Source organism: Trichophyton benhamiae, assembly GCF_000151125.1.
Source record: "Trichophyton benhamiae CBS 112371 chromosome Unknown contix01456_5.r1.exp, whole genome shotgun sequence".
NCBI lineage: Eukaryota > Fungi > Ascomycota > Eurotiomycetes > Onygenales > Arthrodermataceae > Trichophyton > Trichophyton benhamiae.
The window spans coordinates 185,396-205,650 of NW_003315080.1; the positions used below are offsets into that span (position 1 = coordinate 185,396).

Here is a 20,255-nt window from a genome sequence, read left to right on the forward strand (position 1 = left end):
ACACAGATGAGGCTTTCTTCTCTCTCGCGAGATTAATTCTTATAGTATTCCATCTCCTCTCTACACTTTATCGTATATCATCTCATCGTACAAATAAACGCCCAAATGAAACAAGAAAAATACAAAATACGACAATTCCTAGTACAACTGGGTTGAACATATACTCATAGCACCGTAAATGAAAGAACTAAAATGAAAAACTCCCAAAATGCATCGAAGATAGATATAGAAGGGGAATGTAAAGCATGAAGGAAAAAGGGACCGTATGTATAAGAAAGAAAAATTGATCAAAATGACAAGAGAAATGCGCCGGTACATGTAAAATTCAAATGATCATGAGCTCATTCCCATCGTCTCCATTCAGCTGCATTTTTCCTCAATTCAGCATCACGATCGTAACCTAATGAAACATCTTCCATGAGTAGCCTCTTGTTCTCACGGAAAGCATTCTCGGCCTGGTATCGAGCCAAAACTGCTGCCCTCAGATAGCCAAAGTCTGAACGCCTGACGGCTTCACGGAACATCATTCTCATTCGTGGGCTGTATAGCTGGCATGATGCCTGGCGGGATGCTGGGCCCGCCCTGTCTGGAGTCATTTGGACGGTCGGGGACACTAGAGAAGCTACTGGGCTGTTCCCGAACGGCCAGACAACGTCATCGTAGCAGTCCTCGCAGACAGTAAATTCAGGCAATTCGTCAATACCATGCCATGGGCCAACGATGAGGTGATCACGAGGACAGTCATAGATGCGGTTCTTACGTTTGGCGTACCGGATAAAGTCTCGTAGATCGGGCTTACGGCCTGGGTCATGTCGATGGCGGGTAGCTGCAACATCGAGGAGGTCGAGATATTGGATGAAGCGAGTACTGCCGCAGCGAAGGTCGCAAGTTCGTTCCTGTGAAGTCGAACTTGGCTGGAATGAATCACGCAGCGAGGGCATGAGGATCCTGACGTTGCGGAAGCAGGATGCACATGCATTGAAGTTGGGCATGAGCCTGCCGGTGTCCGGATCGATGACTCGGTACCATGTTTGGGTGGAAGGAGTGCGGCCAGGGCAACCTTTGTAGATTGACGATGGCCGAGTTAGCTGGTATAGCAGTTCAAGGTGATTTAAACCCAGCTTCATTGTCTGAACCCATGCTAATCGCGCCCATGGTTGGCTCATGGAGCATCGAACTGGTAGCCCGAGAGGCTGAGGCGGCGCAGGGACGACAAGTTTATCGAAGCGAGTCTTCTTAATCTGTTGGGTACAGGATGGGCAAATGTTCATATGTGTCAAGCCAACTATGGTAGACCAATCATTGTAATCAGCCATGGCAATTGATCTTGGACAAGGCGCCAATGCAGGAGTCTCCTCGCAACGACGTCGTGGTGACACTTGTCTATGAGGTTTGACGGCACCGCGGCTTGTAATCTCTTGTCCAGCAAGAGTTGAGCTTAGTACTGGTGCACTTGACATCGTATTGTCCTGGTATCCCATGTATGGAGGCTGCAGCGGCATGTCTACTGCAGGTAGGTAAGGAGTTGTAGACCAGCCAGCATCGTGCCCGGTACACTCATAGCAAGTGGTAGGGGATATGTACTCCCAACCCTCAGGATTGTAGTCTTGACCACTGGGGACAAAAGTGACGGGAGCGAAGACTTGCTGTTGAGTGAGAGCCCCATCATATGGTGGAGCAGTTGTGGTGACCGGTAGCTTCGGCATTGGGTCGGAGAAGTGCTCGTCAGTTGTATCTTGATATTTATTGGCGCATGATTCGAGATTGGCTCGTTCTAAGCGAGGCAACGAGCTGTTGCTACGGCGTCTCTCTGAGCGAGAGGAATTTTTCCCCTTACCAGAACTGGTCTCAGAGATGTAGCTATACATTTCTTCCGTTGCCATCGGTTTTCGACGACGGCTCGACCCTCGTTGGCGGGGAGCCGGCTCCATGGTATCATCTTTCCTTGATTTGCGGCTCGTTTTGGTGTCTTGGGATTCTTTTCTGACGGATTCGTCGGCGGCCGGAGGCGAATATCTCGACTTGTGGGAGCTCCGGTGGGATGAAAACACTTCGTCGTCGCTATACCATTCCCCGGCATGCGGACGGCGATGCGGTCTTCTATCACCACCATCAATCGAGACATCGGATCGCTGAACTGATTCCCACACATCTGAAAAGTCGCTTCGGTTGTCAAGCTCATCAGCAGAGTATTTCTTGGAGGTTGCTGTTGGATGACCTGAAACCTTCTGCTGGCTTGTATACCCTAGTGAGTAGTTAGCCCCTTGTGATCGAGGCCCCTCAGGGCCCTGAATCACCGATTTACGCTGGGATTTCGAGCTGGAGTTAGATTTTTGGCTTGACATGGCATCCTTTCCAGTGGCATTGGCAGTGGCTTCGGGTTCCGGGGAGTACTTCATATTAGCTTTAGATGGGACAGGGCCCATTCTAACTCTAGAATGTTCATCTCTTCCAGGTGGCTCTGAAAATCGGACCTTACTAGCAGGTCTCCTTTCTGATTGGCTTCGTTTAAGTGACGATGTATGTAGTGTATTGTCCGTGGCTTTCCTGTGAATTGGCATATCCTCTGCTGCGGCAGTCTTTCTGGACATTATATTTTCATCATGATGGGCTGACTGGTTGCAAGGCCCCGGGGATTCCACTGGTAATATAACGGGCCACTGGTCGATTGTTCCTCTCGATACGACGGAGTCATCGTCTTCAATGTACGAGGACAGAGAAGAATCCGACACTTCGTACGAGCGGGCAACGCGCTCGTCCTCCACACGAGGGGCCGGTGGCCACTTGTGCTTTGGAGTAGCGACGGCACACATTTCTCATGCAGATGCAGAGAAGAACGAACAAGATGGCAAGTGTGCTAAAAACCAAAAAACAAATAGGGGTAGATCCAAAGTGGACAGGTATCGATGAGATCAAGGCACTTCCGGAACGGGATTTATCTGTTACAATATTGATGAATTAGACATAATCCTGGAGAAGATCCGGTGGCTCACGCGACTCAAACTCACACCAGGGTCGCGGTAGCAGAGAATTGACATGGGGTGTAATTCTTGTTATGAATGCAAAAGAGAAGTAATGAAGGGGGCCTGAGTATCAACGATGGTCACTAGAGGGCTGGAGAGCAAATATCAGAGGTCCTACATAACAGAAAGAGACTTGTAAAATAGACTAAAGTCCCGGAGGAGGCGTTTGGTATATAAAGCGAGTGTCAAGGAGGGTCGGTTATGCGCTGGGTATGCGGAATGCAGCGGGAAACTTGGTTGGGCATCAGGGGTAATTCCAAGAGGACCCGTTATTGGGCCGAAACGAATTTTGATATATGCAGCCCTGCCGGGTACGTAACTCGACGCAGCAGGGCGCTCTCCGACATGTGTCGACGGTCGATGTCCATCCATGCAGCGCATGTCAGAAGCATATGCGGACATGAAACAGGATGATTTTAGAATTGCATAGGGTGAAGTCTGGCTCCTGCGTCGGATTCTGTTCTTGACGCCCTGGCGTGAAAAGGCCAGAACTGAAGTTGAACAGCGAACTTCGGGTATGAAATCGAGCGGCGACTCGATGCCTTACCGGGCAGTCTCGCTATCTCGCTAGCTGCTGGTTACGAGAATGCCCTGATATCATTTGCTGCGCCGCCATTTTACGGTGGTTTGTTTTTGTGATCCCGAATTTGGCAGACCTCTGCCTTTCTGCCTTTTTTTTTTTTTTTGCGAGGCGCCTCGAACAGCAGCTTGAGGCTCACCAATCATCCTTGTAAGGCAGAGTTTTCCAGCCATTTCCTCTTCTCCATGGCTTCACTCTGTTACATGCTGCAGGCCGCAGCTTTAAGGCGAGTCCCTTCATTCGTGCCATCAGTTAAGAAAACGTCATCCCGCAACTGGATTGTGTGGGAGAAAAGTTGGAGATGCACTTTGGTGGAGTGCACAGGGGGGCGCCCGACAGCAGGATTCCTGCCCGAAGGCCTCTATTTTGGTGAAGAAAAAAGGAAGCATAAATCGTTGGCGCTAAGTTTGTATGGTCCTTGCCCCATGATAAGCCAGTCTGGAATGCGAGGCCTCCACAGGGCGAGTTTCTTCTTTATATCGTGCAGCTGGTGGTGCTCTTGCTGTGTGGGAGTCGACCACCGAACGTGACCCCGAGTAGCCAACAAAATGCAGCCGAGTCTACCAGAATAAGCCTGAGTTACTGGATTGCCACTGAAGTTGACCATCTTACTCTGTATCCGGGTGTTTGCCGGGAAAGCAAGGATAGGTTCTGTGCGGACATTAGTGGTCCGAGTATATGAGCTGGGAACCAGATCTCAAATCGGAGATAGAGGAATGTCATAGCGATGTGTTTGTTTCGAAAATAGTGGTGCATAGAGTAAGACTGTGGCTGATTTGATATACAGGAGTCTAATGTGAATACCCTTGTGAGAAAATTATTCAAATTTCATGCACCCTATCTGAAGATGACTTGTTGGCCATTGATATGGTAGAAGGGTCCAGAGAATGACGTTATACGATACTCAGGGCTTCAGCAGCAACTTGCCAGTTGTTTTCCTTCCTTCGATATCCTATGCCGATTGAAAAATGATGTCAATTTTCTTGTTTTGTGAAAGACTTTGAATGAGGGAGACTGACCTTATGTGCTTGCTGAATATCCTCAAGCGGGTATATCTTATAGATGCTCGTTTTTAACTTCCCTGCCTCAAGCAAGTGGAAGAGTTCGTTCATGTATAGGTCAAACTCTTCACGGGTATAGATATAATTGAAGAGAACAGGGCGGCATATCTTAATATTCTTCCCTGCGAGCATCCTACACGGACCAAGTTAGACCGTCTGTACAAGGACATACGAAAAATATGGAGGAAACACTCACGAAATTGGGAATGGAGGCACAACACCACTAGAGTTTCCGAAGAAAACTACAGATCCTTTCCGCCTGACAGCCTTGAGACTGTCTTCCCAGGTATCCTTGCCCACTGAATCGTACACTGCGTTCACACCCTCGCCACCGGTGACCTCCATCACCTTATCCAGCCACTTAGCACCCTCCGTGCTCTTATAATCAATAACCACATCCGCACCCAGGCCCTTGACGAGTTCAACCTTTTCAGGCCCCCCCGCAGTGCCGATGACTTTGGCACCAGCTAGCTTGAGCAACTGGGTCATGATGATACCTGCTCCGCCAGCCGCAGCATGAAGAAGAATCCAGTCACCTTTCTTGACTTCGTATGCTTCCCGGATGAAGGAAAGGCAAGTGGCACCAGTCAGTAACACGGCTAGCACATCCTCGTCGGAGACACCCTGGGGAATCTTTGCTACTCTGTATGCTGGTGGGGTGCTGTATTCTGCATATCCTGCAGTTCCGATCCATGCTACGCGATCACCAACAGCGAAGTTGTAAGGGTTCGGGCCGGGACCTAACGCAACAATGGTACCAGCGCCTTCTTTGCCCAGAATCTCAGGTTTGGTAGAGTCATATACACCCTTTCTGAAGTATGTGTCGATGAGATTTATGGCAGTAAGGTTGTTTTTGACAAGGACTTCCCCCTCCTTGGGAGAAGGGACGGGCAAGTCCGTTCTATACTCAAGGACATCGGGGCCTCCTATCTTGGAGACTAAAACCCCCTTCTGAGAAGTTGGAAGAGAAGTCATATTGCGGTAGATGGATAGTAATCTTCTGGGAGCCGAAGTGGTATAGCCGAAGCCGTGGAGCCCTGTCTGTGTCTTGAGATTGAACGCGGGGTTGACTGATGGATGTGTATACACCCTAGGGATGAACAGCCTTTTGGCAACCGCGGATATAGCAATACTTTGTAGACTTGTCTTCATTGACTGCAGATAGAGCCTGTAGACATTGGATATATCGCTTGGCTTGACGTTTGGGAGAAGTTGGTCGTTTCTCGTGTTCTAATGTTTATGACGAAAGATGATAACTAAGCTCGCGGAGTTAGTCGGTATTTATCTCCACACATCAGCTACATAGCCGAAGGTTGGTTGAAGATGGTTGGATATTTATACGATGGGAACTGGGCTGATTTAACTACCTAAGCACCTAGATATGCTTTGCAGGTATCTACTCCGCTGGTTGAATCATGCTGCTAAAGGACCTATCTGACACTTGCCTGCCAATGTATGCCCATGACCGAAGTAGAAAACGACCGACGAAGAGTTCGTATGGATCCTGCGCGCTTCTTTAATCCTCAATGTCACTCTCTTCGTCCTCATCTTCAACAGTTTCGGTCCTCTTGGACCCCCAGACAATATGGTCTCCCCTTAAATCTCGAGGCTCCTTCCAGTTCAAGATCCCTTCATTCGGCAAAGTAGTATGGAACGAGCAATAGGTGGCCATGAACTTGTCAAAGTAATGAACTCCACAGCTAAGCTCCCACACGTTTGCATCGACCTTCATTCCAACGAAGAAGAATGGGAGAAGGCTTTTCTCCACAAAGAACTCAAACTTCATGTGTCTATAAGCGGGTGGTTCTTCACCTGGTGCAAGGTCCTCATCTGGCAGACTGGAGTCACGCCAGGCAGTCGCTCGGATTGTCCCAATTGGTTTGAGATCAGGGGCATTCTGTTCGTAGAATTCGGTCACTTCAGTCGATGGAGGGATGATTGCGGTAACTTCAAATCCATATTCATGAATGAGCTTTGCTCGTAGTTTGTTGGAGATGGCCAGTTCTCGGAATTTAACCACTTGCTCCAGGCTTCCTGTAGCAGCAATTCCAAACTTAACAACCTTTCTCGCCGCGGTTAACGTCATAAATGGAATCGTGTCTGAATTTTCCACCCATTCTCGTTCTTCAGTGTACATATCAAAGAACGAACCACCGAAAAGCGTACTGCAAGCAGTGTTGAAGTCACCCGGAGCGTTTGCATCAGCTTGGTAAGCCTTCCACAGTTCATCGGCTGCCTGGTCAGTTATTTTGCGGGCAGCCATAATGTCGTCTCGATACTCTGGACAAACATCATGATATATGATGTAATTGAGGAAGTTTTTGATAGTATTAGTTCCAAGTTGAACAAGCTGCTCAGTGTCGACCGCAAACATTTGGGGGAAAACAGATGATCTATAGTTATAGTTAGAAGGGTCAGCCTTCAAATAATCTAACAACCGCTTGGGACCTAATAAACCCACAAAAACCCTTTGGCAACTGTTTCAAAGTCAACATTCCACTTCTCACGGTCGTGGGGGATATTAGATGACGCAGTTGCGGTAGCGATGGCCTCTGCATCCATGGACTGGAGGTCTCGCTGGTCATTTCCTTCAAACATCTTAGGTCCAACATCGACGCCGCCAAAAGCCATATACTTCGTGAAAATATGCCTTCTCTCAGGATCGAGACGCCTTTTAGCTTGGTATCTCTGGATTGCTGTCTCGAGGCGCCTATATGAAAGTCAGGATAGCTGCTCGTACACCTGCAAATGCGGCCCTTGAACTCACTGGATAGCTGGCTTAGACCTGTATGTTTTAGTCAGTTAGCTTCAATGCAGAATCTCCCAGATATATCATGCTTACGGGTCATAGATAGATTTTTCCTCTTCATGCTCAGCGGGAGTCATGGGCGGGTCGACATAGTACTCCTCAAAACCTGTGATCTTCTTCTGCTTAAGAGTTAATACCTTCCATATTTAAATGTTAAACAGCAAGGTGGCATCCTACCTTGCCCTTCTTCCCTTTGGATCTCTTCTTGGACTTCTTCTTCACGGGAGCCGATATTGCCTTGTCCAAAGACCCCGCGATGGTCTTTTCGCCCTCAATGACCTGGTTCTGACTGGCTGCTTCCACATTCCCGTTATTATTCTCTCCAATATCCTCTTTTTCAGCCTCTAGCTGGCCACGATCCTCATCAGTCAGCTTCTTAGGACGATGGGGTAGGTTAATTGGGATATTGCTCAGGACGGAAGTGCTATCAGCAACCGTGTCCGGCTCAGGTTTTGCTTCCATCTTTACTGAGCTCGAGGCCAAATATTCGAGTAAATAGACTTATGAAGATGACTCGAAATTGAAAATTGAAACGTCCTTGGAGGCGCTTGTCGGAGGTTAGGAAGAGGTTAATATGAGCCTGGAGCTGTTCGATCTGTTGGTAAATAAAGAAGATGAAGTAAGCCCTTCACAACTCAGTATATGATTCACTCCCTTGGGCGAGTCACTTCACTTTTTTTTCACCTAGACTATCTTCTGGAAAATTTCTCAAGATTGAAGCTAGAGAAGGGATGATTTGGTATGTAAAGAAAAGAAGGAAGAAAAGAAGGAGCAGAGAAAGTCCAAGAATCAGTGTCAGTGAATTCTTCAGCTTCTATGCCTTCTTTGTGCTCTTTTCCGAGATCTTTGTCTGCCCATCGCATAGTTGCATCTTGTTAATGCAAGTAAGCAAACAAGCCAGATGGCCAATAGTGATTTTGTTATTTATAAAAAGGTGAGGGTTAGAGGAATAATAAAAGCTGGAAGAAAAATCCTTTTGCTGGCTGGGATGAGCTGTTTACCAGGCACTGTCATAACGAGAGAAGAAGTACTTAGTTCAAAAAAGATAGTCAGAGCAGGGAATAAGATTGCAGGGTATTATATTCTATGACATGATAATGTCAAGGACTTTAAACCAGGCAAGGGGGCCATGATATCCGCAGTTCTCTCAGCTCCTGTTGGAAAATCGTCCTAGTATTTCTATCTAGGTAGGTCAGTCAGTCACTTCCTTCCAACGACCTTTCCCCTTCCTCGGTGTTAGACCATCCCAGCCATTGGCTATAATTAATAGCGGCTGGAGTACGGGACTTCTCCACATCTAGTCACCAGTAGACATAGCGCCGGATGAGCCAGCATCGCGGAGTTCTCTGCTCAGACCTCGAACGAAATACACATTGTGAGAGCTCGGCTAACAATTCCTGAGGCTAAGGCACAGTAACTTGATAGATAGCACGTCCCTCATGGGTATCAGGGTAAGCAGAGGGCACGAATGATGCTATTAGAAAGAGTCCCTGGAGCTGTATATACAGTAGTGCCTGTATATCTAAGGGGGAACAAAAAATCGAATCTTATACAAGACCCCAGCCTATGACGTCACGAATAGACATTCTTACCTAACAAGATTTGGTTTCCGTCCAACCAATCAGCATCCACTACATCGCATTCGTTGCTGGCTTGCCGCTAAGCCCTATCTTGGCCGTGATGACTTGCATTTGAGGCATCAAATTGACAGCGAAGCAGTCAGGCTCTCTACCTGTTCACTTAGCTGTTCTATATGCACAATTGCCGAGCGAAAGAGGCTCACTGCTGTGGCTGATTAACCTGTACGACATCTTCACCTTCTCGCTTGGGTGTCGTCAAGTGGCCGAAGTTGGGGATAGGTACCTTGAAATACAACAATTTCTGACCAGCTTCCAGCTCCTATTCTAGGGTCTCAACCATGCCACCATCATCGAAGAGTCAGAAACTGGACGAGGATAGCTTTGTGGCGTTTGACCATGCCGCTGCCGGACAGTAAGTTACTCCTGTTGAATGACGGACAAGGGGCGAGTGAGAGTGCGAGTTCATGACCTGTATTAGTGAAGGCGTCCGCTGTGATGAATCGGGCTCTCTCATAGCGAAGCCCTGCACCGAGAAAGAGATTCTGTTCTATGAATCAGGCGCCAATCACCCGGCGGTCCAACGATACATGCCTACGTTTATCGGTTCACTGCGCGCTGGTGCTCCCAAGGAGGCCCTTGATATATCGAATGCAGATGCAGATGCACCACTAGTTATTACTTCAGCAGAGGCACCCGTGGAGAGGTCTTCCTTGCCTATGGAATTGGCGACAGAGACAGATAGCATCTCCATCACGAGGCCAGCGAAGAAACCGGATCAGCCATGGGTTCCGTCTGGCGGTAAGAAGCTTGATACCGGGCTGTCAATCGTTCTGGAGAACATTACGGATGGCTTCGTACGGCCAAACGTGTTGGATGTCAAACTCGGTGCAAGGCTCTGGGACGATGATGCTATTCCTGATAAGAGAAAGAAACTCGACCAGGTGTCGGCTGAGACGACAAGCGGGAGCTTAGGCTTCCGCATTGCCGGAATGAAGACATGGGTTGGGGGAGACACGCAGTCTGGAGCTGACGTTGATGTCACCGCACAATATCTTGCTTCAACAGCCAGTGAAACCATCAAGTCCAAGGCTAAAGTAGTCGAGTCTGAGGGCTATCTTCGTTTCGATAAGTGGTATGGACGAGGCTTTGATGAGCATAACGTCCATCAGGGTTTCAAGACCTTCCTCGCCTCCGCTAAGGCCGGAACGGTTGATCGATCTGCTTTTATAGCGAAGAGAATTGCAACTGAGTTACGAGCGATGCAATCGGTTTTGGAGTCAGAGGAGAGCCGCATGTACTCCGCCAGTGTTCTGATAGTCTATGAGGGGGATCCCGAAACGTTCGAGAAGGCCCTTGAGGTAGAGCGTGAGCAAGCCAACAAGCCTGAAGACCTATCCACTCGGACTACGGGTCATGGAGGGGACACGGATGAAGAGGCAGAAGAGGAGGATGAGGATGAAGAAGAGCTCCCTAAAGTCCATGATATCCGGCTTATCGACTTTGCGCATGCCCGTTGGACGCCTGGACAAGGCCCGGATGAGAACCTTCTGAGAGGGTTGAGGAATGTTGCGAAGATCATGGAAGACCTATCCAAGGTTTCCAACTAGAGACTATGATAGCATGAAAGAAAATAGATTAGACGTCAATTTATGATCGCTCGATAGATGAGATGATATGGCCGTTCCTCCCTCACCTTTCGTTTGTTTATATCTTTCACGTGACAGAAGCTGCGCCCGCTTAGTCATTGGTTATACCTTGTTAGTCATCATTAGCTAATCATCATCGATTTCATTCTTTTCTGCCTGAAGATCAACTGTGAAGTTGATACTGGAGATTGAAGATTCGGCCATTCAAGGGACAGCAAGCATGTTTCCTACTCGTGCACTGCTGAAGCGATCCGCTTGGAAGGGTAAGTACACTGTGCTATTTTTACCGGCTCAGAGTGGATGGAACTAATCAACTTTTGCCCAGGTCCAAATATCGTGCCGTACGTTAAAACTACTTTTATAATCAGCATTGAGATACTAGATATCATTGTCTTTCATTGAAATATCTAACGATATAATTCAGTCTTCCATTGCCGAAGACGATTCCTCCTCCTCCAGGAACACCAGCCATCCGCACACAGGCTAGAGCAGCTACCATCCTGCCTAACTTTGTTGGGTTGAGATTCGCAGTTCACAACGGGAAACAATACCAGGAAATTCTAATCACTGAGGAGATGGTTGGAAGGAAGCTTGGAGAATTTGCGCCGTATGTTATACACCTGTGTGGGGTATCTATTTCGGATATCAGTGCCGCGTTACGCCCGTCCTAGAATATAGTGACTGACGCCATAAATTTTTAGCACACGAAAACGTTTCACATACCAGCACTCGAAGAACAAATAAACGTTGTGCTCTGGTCATTTATCTAAATAAAGAGAATTAAATCTCGAAGAATCCAAGAAGGCGTTTCTAACATTCCTAGAAATGGAATCACAGTTGTGCCACTACATGGCTGGGATAGCTATTTGATTCTTCTGTTTTATTAATTTACTTTTTTGGTTATTAGGCGTTGATGTCAATTGGGCGTTTAGCATGGAGTGCGATAGTTTGTGCAGCATGGAAGGAAATGCTAGAGCCCCGGCTGCTCATTGTACCACATTGTATCACTATCAATCATAGATATTGTATATTACCTCACTACAGCAATTTCCTATACTATTTGCTAGAGATAGCGTCCATCCATTATACTGGATGGTACTCTCGTTTATAATTTTGTTTGGAGAATCCCTATAATGTTCATAGGTGATATATAGCCCAAGGAGTATATAGTAGTAACAAATACCCAACCCCTCTCCCTTTGAGCCTGATTTGCCCACCTGAAATATGCGCCTTTTCAACCCATGAATCAGCAATGCGCCATTCCCGTTCACCATAAGAAGCTCTGAGTAGTTACGCCCTAGTTGAGACAGGAAAATAGAACGGGGGTATCCGGATTGGGCGGTGGAAAGATCGGAAAAAAGATATCGAATAAAAAGCACTTGGAAAACCTGGCGATGCGGTGTTTCATTTTTACCGGTAGAACTCGCCTCGCTTCACGCTGACTCCATACTCACCAACTGCCATGCCTAAGTCTTCCATGGTCAGGACGGTCTTCCCTTGGGAGCCTCCTTGTCCTCCACCTCCAAAACCAGCACGTTGAACTCCCAGGTGTAGGCCCCCAGCACCGGATTTTCCTTTGGTAGATACTTCACCGGTGCCGGCAGCTCCAGCAGCTCCGGCACCTCCTGGTTGACCACCTTGAGCAGCACTGCTTAGACCGGCGGTTACGTTTATGCTGCCCATAGGGTTATTGGACGAGGCACTGTTAGAACTACGGATTCGGGAGTACTGATAAGAATCCGCTGCAATATCTGCAATGAATTTCTGTGTTGCAAGAGCTAGTAGACGAGCAAGATGAGGAGGTGTGTTGTTCGGTCCGGGTCCCGGTGGCGGGAGACCTGCAACGGTCAGATAGTGAGCAGTGACAGCATCTGGAATCTATGCCCATAGTTAGTACAACGTCTGATCAACGGGGGGAGTCAGAAAACGTACAATAGGTGCATAGTCATCCATCTGGCTTAGGAACTCTCTCAGGCTAGTATCTTTCTTTGACGGAGGTACTATCGATTCAAGCCCGGTTAGACCAGGCGCAGGCTCAGGAATGCCTGGGGCAACATTAGCCGTTGAAGTGGTTGCAGCACCGCCAGCAGTGACACCAGCCCCCTCTGGCACTGTAGTCTCCCCAGCTTCTGGCTCTGTTCCCCCCATGGTGATGTCTTCGGTAGCGTTGGTGTCTTTGATATTGGCCCCCTGAGGACTTAAATCAACATCCTTTGCTAACGACGATGCACTCCCTCCTTCTCCAGTTGCAGCCACAGCAGGTTCAGATGGGTTAGAGCTAGGCGACTGTTGCTTGATCACCGGCTCGGAGCTGTCTTGATTTGCTGGAGCAGCCGTGTCTTGCGGTAGAGCTTGAGATGTCTGCATCTGCGGCTGCGTCTGGGACGGTGGCGAGGCCGAACTGCTGGCTTTTGGTCCTGAACTTGCGGGCTGCTGCGCGACTGCCTGCGACGATGGCTGTGCGACGTCCACCTGATTCGACTGCGGTTGTGGAGGTGGTGGCTGCGATGAATCTGATTCGGCCATGGCGATGTGTCTGCTCTGCTGCGTGTGGACGTATCGTGAAGGTAATAAGAGCTTAAGGGCAAGGATGCGGTGAGAGCTGCCGGTTGAGATGCGTGTGACGGTGGTTTTGCTCTGGGCAGCGGAAGGTGAAAACAGCTAGTTAGGCGTCTTTCGTTGTTATCGGAGCGATGCGAGACATAGCAAGCCGTAGCAGGATGAAGACGGACGATGGAAACGGGATGGCTGGCAGGCGGTTTGACGTGGGACAGCGAGATGGCGGGAGGTGAAGCGAAATAAAAATATTTCAACGGCGATGCTGGAGCTTGCTAGTCGCCTCCTGCACCAAAGTCAACGAGCTGCCGGCACCGTAGACCAGCCTAGCAAGGGGCTATCGCCAGTAGATGTTATTTCCCGGAAGAAATGGTTCTTTTTAGGGCGCTGGTTTGATATTTAGCGATGTTTCTCTGGGATACGAGCTCAGAATTAGAAACTGGTCTCGGTATCTAGTTAACTACTGCTCGAGATGAAGGTCTAGTTACTGCTAAGAAGCGAAAGGTGAAGGGGAAAAGAGCCTCTCAGGAGGAGAAGATTAATGCTAACTTGAAGAGAAATCATAGACACGCATAGGGTGATGGTATTTGGTGACTGATGAGTTGAATGAAACGCCGTGAGAATATTCGTGAATGATGATGAAGAAGACGAGCAACGCTTTCCTGCCAAATAGCAACCGTACCCAACTACTCCGGAGAATGACTGTAGTTATGCATGTGCGAGTGTAAGGAAGATAGAAAGACGCAGGTGGGAGAAGCTGGAGGAGTTACAGCGAAGGGTCCACGTAATTCCGCTGGGAATCCATCTGTAGTCCCTCTGCCTTCTCTTGAGTAAGACTTTGATATAGAACCTGTTCGGCTGATCGTTCAGCTGCATGCTGGTCCTGGTCATCTTGGTGATGGTGATGATTATGGTTGTTGTGAGGCTCCGGTTGCTGGGCGAGGACTGACGGCGTGCCTGGCTGCGTGTTAGGATGGGAATCTATGCTCCCGACAGAAGGCTCTACGGAGGCTGAGGTATGGGCTCCGGCAAGGGCCATCATCCCTTCTATTCCTTCGACATGGGCTTTGTCTTCTTCTCCTTGCTGGCGCTCTCGTTCTCGGGCCTCCTGCTTTGCTGCCTGCGCCGGTGCTCTTGTTTTGAGCTCTCCAGTGACAAACTTGAGATAATAAGGGACTTCAATTCCGCTCTTCAGGAAGAAGAGCTTGAGATTCCGTGCCTTGTCCTTGAGTTGGACTTGGTTACGGTCCTTCAGGGCCTCGCTGATAGTACCTCCCGGCCCGAACATGGATAATATCTGGCTCCAATGAGGTCCCTTGACACGATCTAGCCCAGCCATCAACGCATTCTCCTCTTCAGTGGTCCATGGTCGCCGCTGACTGGGTAGCCCTGCACGACGGCTGCTTGGTGATGACCGCGTTGTAGTTGCAAGCCTAGCGCGCTCATACAGTATCTGAGTAGGCTCTGACTGTGAAAAGTGCGGTACTCCTGGCATGTATCCATAGGTTGCGGACGCAGGAGTATTTCTCCCGGGAGAAGGTTCGGGTGGCGTCTGGGGGTTATATTGTTGGAACTGGAATTGGCCCTGGAGGAAAGGAAGATGGGGTGGCTGTGGTGAAGCAGTAGCAGGCACGGAGGCATAATTAGTATACGATGACTGGACGTTAGGCTGGCTTTGTGGCGGGGCCGGTGGTGGTGGTGATGTAGATGTGGATTGGGGGGTATGCTGCTGGACTGAGGGTGGTGGTGGTGAGGCATGAGAGACAGCTGATTGTGTGTGTGGTTGTGCCGGTTGATAGGTTTGTTGTTGTTGCTGCTGTTGCTGCTGGTGCTGTGGCTGTTGAAGTGGAGGAGTAGTTACAGCACTGGCCCTCCTTACGCCCTGGCCTTGGAGTGCAATCTGCGCAGCACGGGCAGCTCGGGCAGCAAGATCAACCCTTCCGATTCTTCGTTCTACAGGAGCAGGCTCTGGGGGTGCTGGTGGAGCTACCGAGAACTGAGTTTCCAAAGCAGTAGCTGGAGACTCAGCCTCTTCTTCCTGGGGCGAAGTTGGTGATCGTGTTTTGTTTAGCCGTTTAGTCTATGAAAATGTGAGTATTTTCATCTAATCAGAAGATAAAAACGAACGGCAGACAAACCTGAGTAGTGAGGGAATCAATATTTTTACTAACATAAACGCTTATATCCCTCAAAAAGTCTTGCCAAAGGTATTTTTCTGGCAAGGTGTGAATTGAGTCTGGGTTATTGATTTCTCCCAGTAGGATGTCTCGTCGCGAGCTGGCTCGTTTGACGAAATCAGTTTCACTTGGAGCTGGGTGTCTAGTGCCCGGCCTTCGTGCCAGTAGACTGAGACCAAGATTATCTGGGAATAACTCATAGAGTATTTCAACTTTTGGTCGAGCTGGATTGTTCATCGAAGCAATGAAAGTTTGAGTTTTCAAATCAAGGAACAAGGCAGCTTGGCTTTTCAGTAACCGGCCTCCTTCGGGGACAAATATATCCAAAAAATTGTCATGAAGCTCAGCAAAACCGATCTCTTGAGTTCCGAACAGACTGAAGACAAAAGAAGCTAGGTTTGCTTTTCGGATCACTTCGACCTGGCTTGCCTCTGTAAGCCCTAGCTCTGATGCGGACAGAAAGGGCTTATTTGTGGTATAGACTTTCTTGGTGTGGTCGAATAGAGAGCGTAGGGTAGAGTAGGATTGAGCATTTTCAGACTGCGGTTCAGAGACGAGCGCCGTCAGGTCTTGGAAGCTTGTGCGGGCAATGAAGCTAAGGATCTGGGTAGACTAATGACCAAATATTAGCATTGTACCAGGTACAGCAGAGATCGAAGGCTGTATTTACCAAGTTATCCAGTATGGGTAGGCTCTGCGCCTTTAAATTCGAGTTTGCTTTAAGCAAAGCTGCATTGGAATCAGCGGAAGCGGCTTGCTTGCTAGCATCCTTTCTCCTTGATTGGTCAAGGAGATGAGATATAGCATGCGCTACGCTTTCCGGCGATCCTGCGTGGGCAGCCGATATACGCGCTTCTCGAAGTTCCTCCTTGAATGGCCCAGGCTCAGTATTCTGCCCTGTTGCGTTCGTTACGCCGCTCTTCGCAGGGAAGTATGTTTCGCTTGGACCGAGATGATGGCCCTCAAACGGTGTCGATGCCGTTGTATCGCATGCAGCGTCGGCACCGATAGGGGGGTCTGTCCGTCGGCGCTTTGGTTCTGGGGCCAAGGATGCATCGTCATCTTGCAATGGGTGTGACTGTTTCGGCTTTTCTGTGACAAGCTCAGTTGGTTAGATCTTATCTATACAGCCAGTCCAAGGCGGGACGAAGTATAGCGGCAGTGAACGAAGATCAAAAATCTTACCATTGGAGTCAGCAGTAGGTGTTGCGACCGAAGGTGGTTTTGCAGCGGTCGGCTCATCGTCTATGGGGGGATCTCCAGCTTGCAGATGATCGGTCATGCTGACTGGCTGCCCTTCCGGCATCGAGATATCTCCAGGGCTTCTGCGATTCCCGGATCAAGCAAAAAATGAGGGTTTAGGGATAGGGCGCGGAAGTAGGGCTCTGTTAGGGCTTGGGGCCGAGCGCCTCTTTGGGCGTGTTTTTAGGGCTTCTCGTTCAGCTGCCCTAACTAATCCCTTTTGTCTAGAGCTGGTTGCTTACTTCAACGTCTTGCTTATGTAACTAAACAAGTGACGCTAGCCATTCTCGTTCATTCTGCTCGACGTCGTTGACGTTCAAAGACGTCATTCATTTTGCATCGTGAAACTGACGTGAGACCAGCATTGGAAACTACTGCAACTGATACCCTCTATTATCTATATCGATAAGAAGGCATAGATATGAATTATTATCGTAAAGGACGGTATATTCTCGTAGGCCGAGATATAGTGTCTAGCACATCCTTGACCATGGAGGACCATGTTATACCCAGACATCTAAGGTTGCTCGCCATCAACCTTCCTGGGAGTTGAAGGACTATTTTGAACCTTGGTTGAAATGGTTGGTTTACAGTCTATGACATAGATGACCCCGGATCGAAGCCTACAATGACGCCCATGAATCTTCAAGCCCTGGCTGTTGTCATCGATTTGGACTGAACTCACGCTGCTTGGGAGCAGTATTTAAAGCCAGTTCTCCTGCTATTTCACTTAGTCTTGAAAATATTTCTCTTCCAACTCATTCCATCTCACTGGTCCTCTCTTACTGCTTCTAGTACTACTGCATCCCATCCTCTTGATATACTGATCGACCTTCTCACACGGCTACATCAAGACTATAATACAATTCTATTGATACATAATACAACCCACATTTATTCTCACACGAACTGCCAAAAGCTCTAACAGAAGCCATGCTCGCCATCTACTTTTTCTTCCTCTTCTTCTTCACGCATGCTTTCGCCCAAGACAACCGTCGACCGATAACCTGGGGATCAGTCGTCTTTACAAGACACGGCGAGACTGCCCCTCTCGGTGCAGTTGGGGCCCATGCTCTCACTCCCGTTGGAGCTCAGCAGCTCGTAGGTGCAGGCCGCGCGTTTCGTCAGCGCTATATTACCCCCCATAGGAACCCCAACCTGTCTTTTTTCAATGTTAACGGGCTTTCCCCCGTCTTGAACAATGATGAAATCGAAATATCCTCCACGCCAGAGCCTAATGTGGTGTCATCCGCCCAGGCTTTCATGCAAGGCCTTTACCCCCCAACTCCGGAACTCGCCTCCTTTCGTGGCCTTTTGAGTTCTGCAACCGACCCCAACGGTCACTTGATTGACTATCCTCTCAACGGTTACCAGTACCCCGTCATTTCGACTTACCGGGCGGAAGATCCCATGTCTGCACATATTTCTGGCCACAAGAACTGTCCCCAGCACACCAACGCAGTCCGAGCCTTTGCTGCTTCTAAAGAGTTCCATGACGTATTCGATAGCACCCAAGCCTTCTACTCGAATATTTACTCACGCATACTTTTCGGCGTCTACTCTCGTGACATGGCCAGTATCTACCACGCCACTACTGTTTATGATTACCTCAACTACCAGTACACCTACAATTCAACTGCTAGAGACATTATTTCTCGCACCGATGTAGACACAGCTCGTCAGTATGCCAACCAGTGGGCACACGCAACCTCTAGCGGTGCCGATGTTCATTGGTCAAAGGACAGAGTACTTGCTATTGCAGGTAGATCCCTAGCTTACACCATTATGCGTTCACTTCAACAGAACGAGAGAAGCAAAGGGTCCTTCAATAAGTTATCCCTGATTTTTGGTGGGTATGAACCCCTAATGGCCTTCTTGGAAATCGTTGTCTCAAAACCATATCGTGAGGGCTTGAGTGGCCTTCCCAACCACGGTGCATCTGTTATGCTTGAACTTTTCAGTATGGCAGAAGATGGAGTTGCAGAATTTCCCACCGATATCTCAAAGCTAATGGTTCGACTTTTGATCCGCAATGGCACTGATGCATCTGACTTCGAGTCGCAATTTAAACCATACCCAATGTTTGAAACCAACAACAAAGAGACTGCAATGCCCTACAAAGAATTTGTCGACCAGATGGTGTTCAACATGAAATCTACTTCCGAATGGTGCCGCTCCTGCAATGGCCAGGAAAACTTCTGCTACCAATACGCAGAACACAAGTCTACCAAGAAATGCGACTTCACTACCCTTCCCCCTCTGGACACTGGCGCACTCATTGGCCTCGGTGCAGTTTCGTTTGGGCTTCTGACTCTTGCACTTTCCTGCCTCTTTTGCATGTGGAGAGGCCATAGACACCGAAAGAAACTGCGATGGAATCATGTTGACACTGAAAATAACGCGAGCATCATCAACCCAGGAAGCTCTCATGATATCAGGGTGTCAGCTCCATCAAGCATTGCTCCTAGCAACGAGAGTAATGCAAGTAGTTACAACGAGGATATCGAGATGATCTTGAGCCCTGCCTGTCAACCGGTCAAGGTTCGTGACACTGTCTAACAGATTGCCGCAACGCATCAAGAAGCCACTAGAAGCCTTTGCCTATGCAAGAAGCAGCCAACAATACCCATATATACCACCTATATCACCTATCTCACCTATACCACCTGTACCACCTGTACTATGTTTGTTGAATTCTCTTCTTTTGATATATATGGTCATCATGTATTAAGTTATCTTTTACTTTTTCCTATTCTTTTATTCATTTCTGTATCGACTTACAACTCTTGTATAGTATGTTTTGATTATCGCATATTATGTATTATCCTCCTCATGTAATGTGTTAGGTCATTATATAGTATTAATAACAGTTGTGTTTGTTATCAATGGTCCCTCAATAAAAGAATAGGAGAATAGAAGGATAAATGTTGTGTTGTCACTCAGTGAATATAGTGAATAGTCATTAGCACAGAAATACACACACCTAAAAGGACAACAATAATATATCCAGGGAAGAAAAAGACAAACAGTTCCTATCACTTATCTTCATCATTTATTGTACTTTTCTCTTATTCCTTCTCTTTACTTTCGTCTCACTTCTTCTTTCTTTACTATATCACAGTGATTCTTCCTTCCAGTTCTCTTCTGCTGCTCTCTTCTGCCTTCCACCTCACAAAGTTGGCCCTCTCTTATGGGCAAGAAAACTTCCTCTTCCAAGCCATCATCCAGCCTAAGAGAGCTACAGAGATTCTCATTCGCCTCTAGTCCGCTGCCGAAAAGGCATTTTCGTCCTCTCATCAGATTCAGTGCTCTAGAAAATCGACTCTATCGGAGAGACGCCATCCTTGCTCCGTGTTGACGTCCTCAAAATCATCTTATCAGAAGTATACAAAAGCCGCAAACGCATCTATCCACCCAGGCCAGAGCCTCACTTCAGCTAGCAACCGGTGCGGAGATAAGGAAAACAACAGGTAGTCGGTTAAAGATACAAGTATCTGTCTACTTGTCACAACCAAGGGAGCGAAAGAAACTGGGAATTGGATACAACTTCTTGTCTTATTCCTGGAATCTTTCTGTTACTG

General features: G+C 48.2%; 7 protein-coding genes across 7 annotated transcripts; 2 read left to right on the forward strand and 5 right to left on the reverse strand.

The window, feature by feature from the left end:
* Positions 1-341: 341 nt before the first annotated feature.
* Positions 342-2,813, reverse strand: ARB_03057 (uncharacterized protein; the record flags this gene model as incomplete). Its single annotated transcript, XM_003010310.1, has 1 exon — positions 342-2,813. The coding sequence occupies one exon, from the start codon at positions 2,811-2,813 to the stop codon at positions 342-344; it is 2,472 nt and encodes an 823-aa protein (XP_003010356.1).
* Positions 2,814-4,577: 1,764 nt separating this feature from the next.
* Positions 4,578-5,816, reverse strand: ARB_03058 (uncharacterized protein; the record flags this gene model as incomplete). The annotated part of the gene is made up of 2 exons (XM_003010311.1): positions 4,578-4,797; positions 4,861-5,816. 2 exons carry the CDS (start codon positions 5,814-5,816, stop codon positions 4,578-4,580), a joined length of 1,176 nt encoding a protein of 391 aa, XP_003010357.1.
* Positions 5,817-6,180: 364 nt separating this feature from the next.
* On the reverse strand, positions 6,181-7,935 carry ARB_03059 (uncharacterized protein; the record flags this gene model as incomplete). The annotated part of the gene is made up of 4 exons (XM_003010312.1): positions 6,181-7,057; positions 7,126-7,374; positions 7,507-7,592; positions 7,651-7,935. The coding sequence occupies 4 exons, from the start codon at positions 7,933-7,935 to the stop codon at positions 6,181-6,183; spliced, it is 1,497 nt and encodes a 498-aa protein (XP_003010358.1).
* Positions 7,936-9,391: 1,456 nt separating this feature from the next.
* On the forward strand, positions 9,392-10,660 carry ARB_03060 (arginine metabolism regulation protein iii; the record flags this gene model as incomplete). The annotated part of the gene is made up of 2 exons (XM_003010313.1): positions 9,392-9,465; positions 9,532-10,660. 2 exons carry the CDS (start codon positions 9,392-9,394, stop codon positions 10,658-10,660), a joined length of 1,203 nt encoding a protein of 400 aa, XP_003010359.1.
* A 1,449-nt stretch (positions 10,661-12,109) lies between these two features.
* ARB_03061 (uncharacterized protein) lies at positions 12,110-13,225 on the reverse strand (the record flags this gene model as incomplete). Its single annotated transcript, XM_003010314.1, has 2 exons — positions 12,110-12,577; positions 12,632-13,225. The coding sequence occupies 2 exons, from the start codon at positions 13,223-13,225 to the stop codon at positions 12,110-12,112; spliced, it is 1,062 nt and encodes a 353-aa protein (XP_003010360.1).
* A 796-nt stretch (positions 13,226-14,021) lies between these two features.
* Positions 14,022-16,738, reverse strand: ARB_03062 (uncharacterized protein; the record flags this gene model as incomplete). Its single annotated transcript, XM_003010315.1, has 4 exons — positions 14,022-15,335; positions 15,394-16,044; positions 16,103-16,524; positions 16,618-16,738. 4 exons carry the CDS (start codon positions 16,736-16,738, stop codon positions 14,022-14,024), a joined length of 2,508 nt encoding a protein of 835 aa, XP_003010361.1.
* An 869-nt stretch (positions 16,739-17,607) lies between these two features.
* On the forward strand, positions 17,608-19,938 carry ARB_03063 (uncharacterized protein; the record flags this gene model as incomplete). The annotated part of the gene is made up of 3 exons (XM_003010316.1): positions 17,608-19,215; positions 19,237-19,508; positions 19,641-19,938. The coding sequence occupies 3 exons, from the start codon at positions 17,608-17,610 to the stop codon at positions 19,936-19,938; spliced, it is 2,178 nt and encodes a 725-aa protein (XP_003010362.1).
* Between the last annotated feature and the right edge of the window lie 317 nt (positions 19,939-20,255).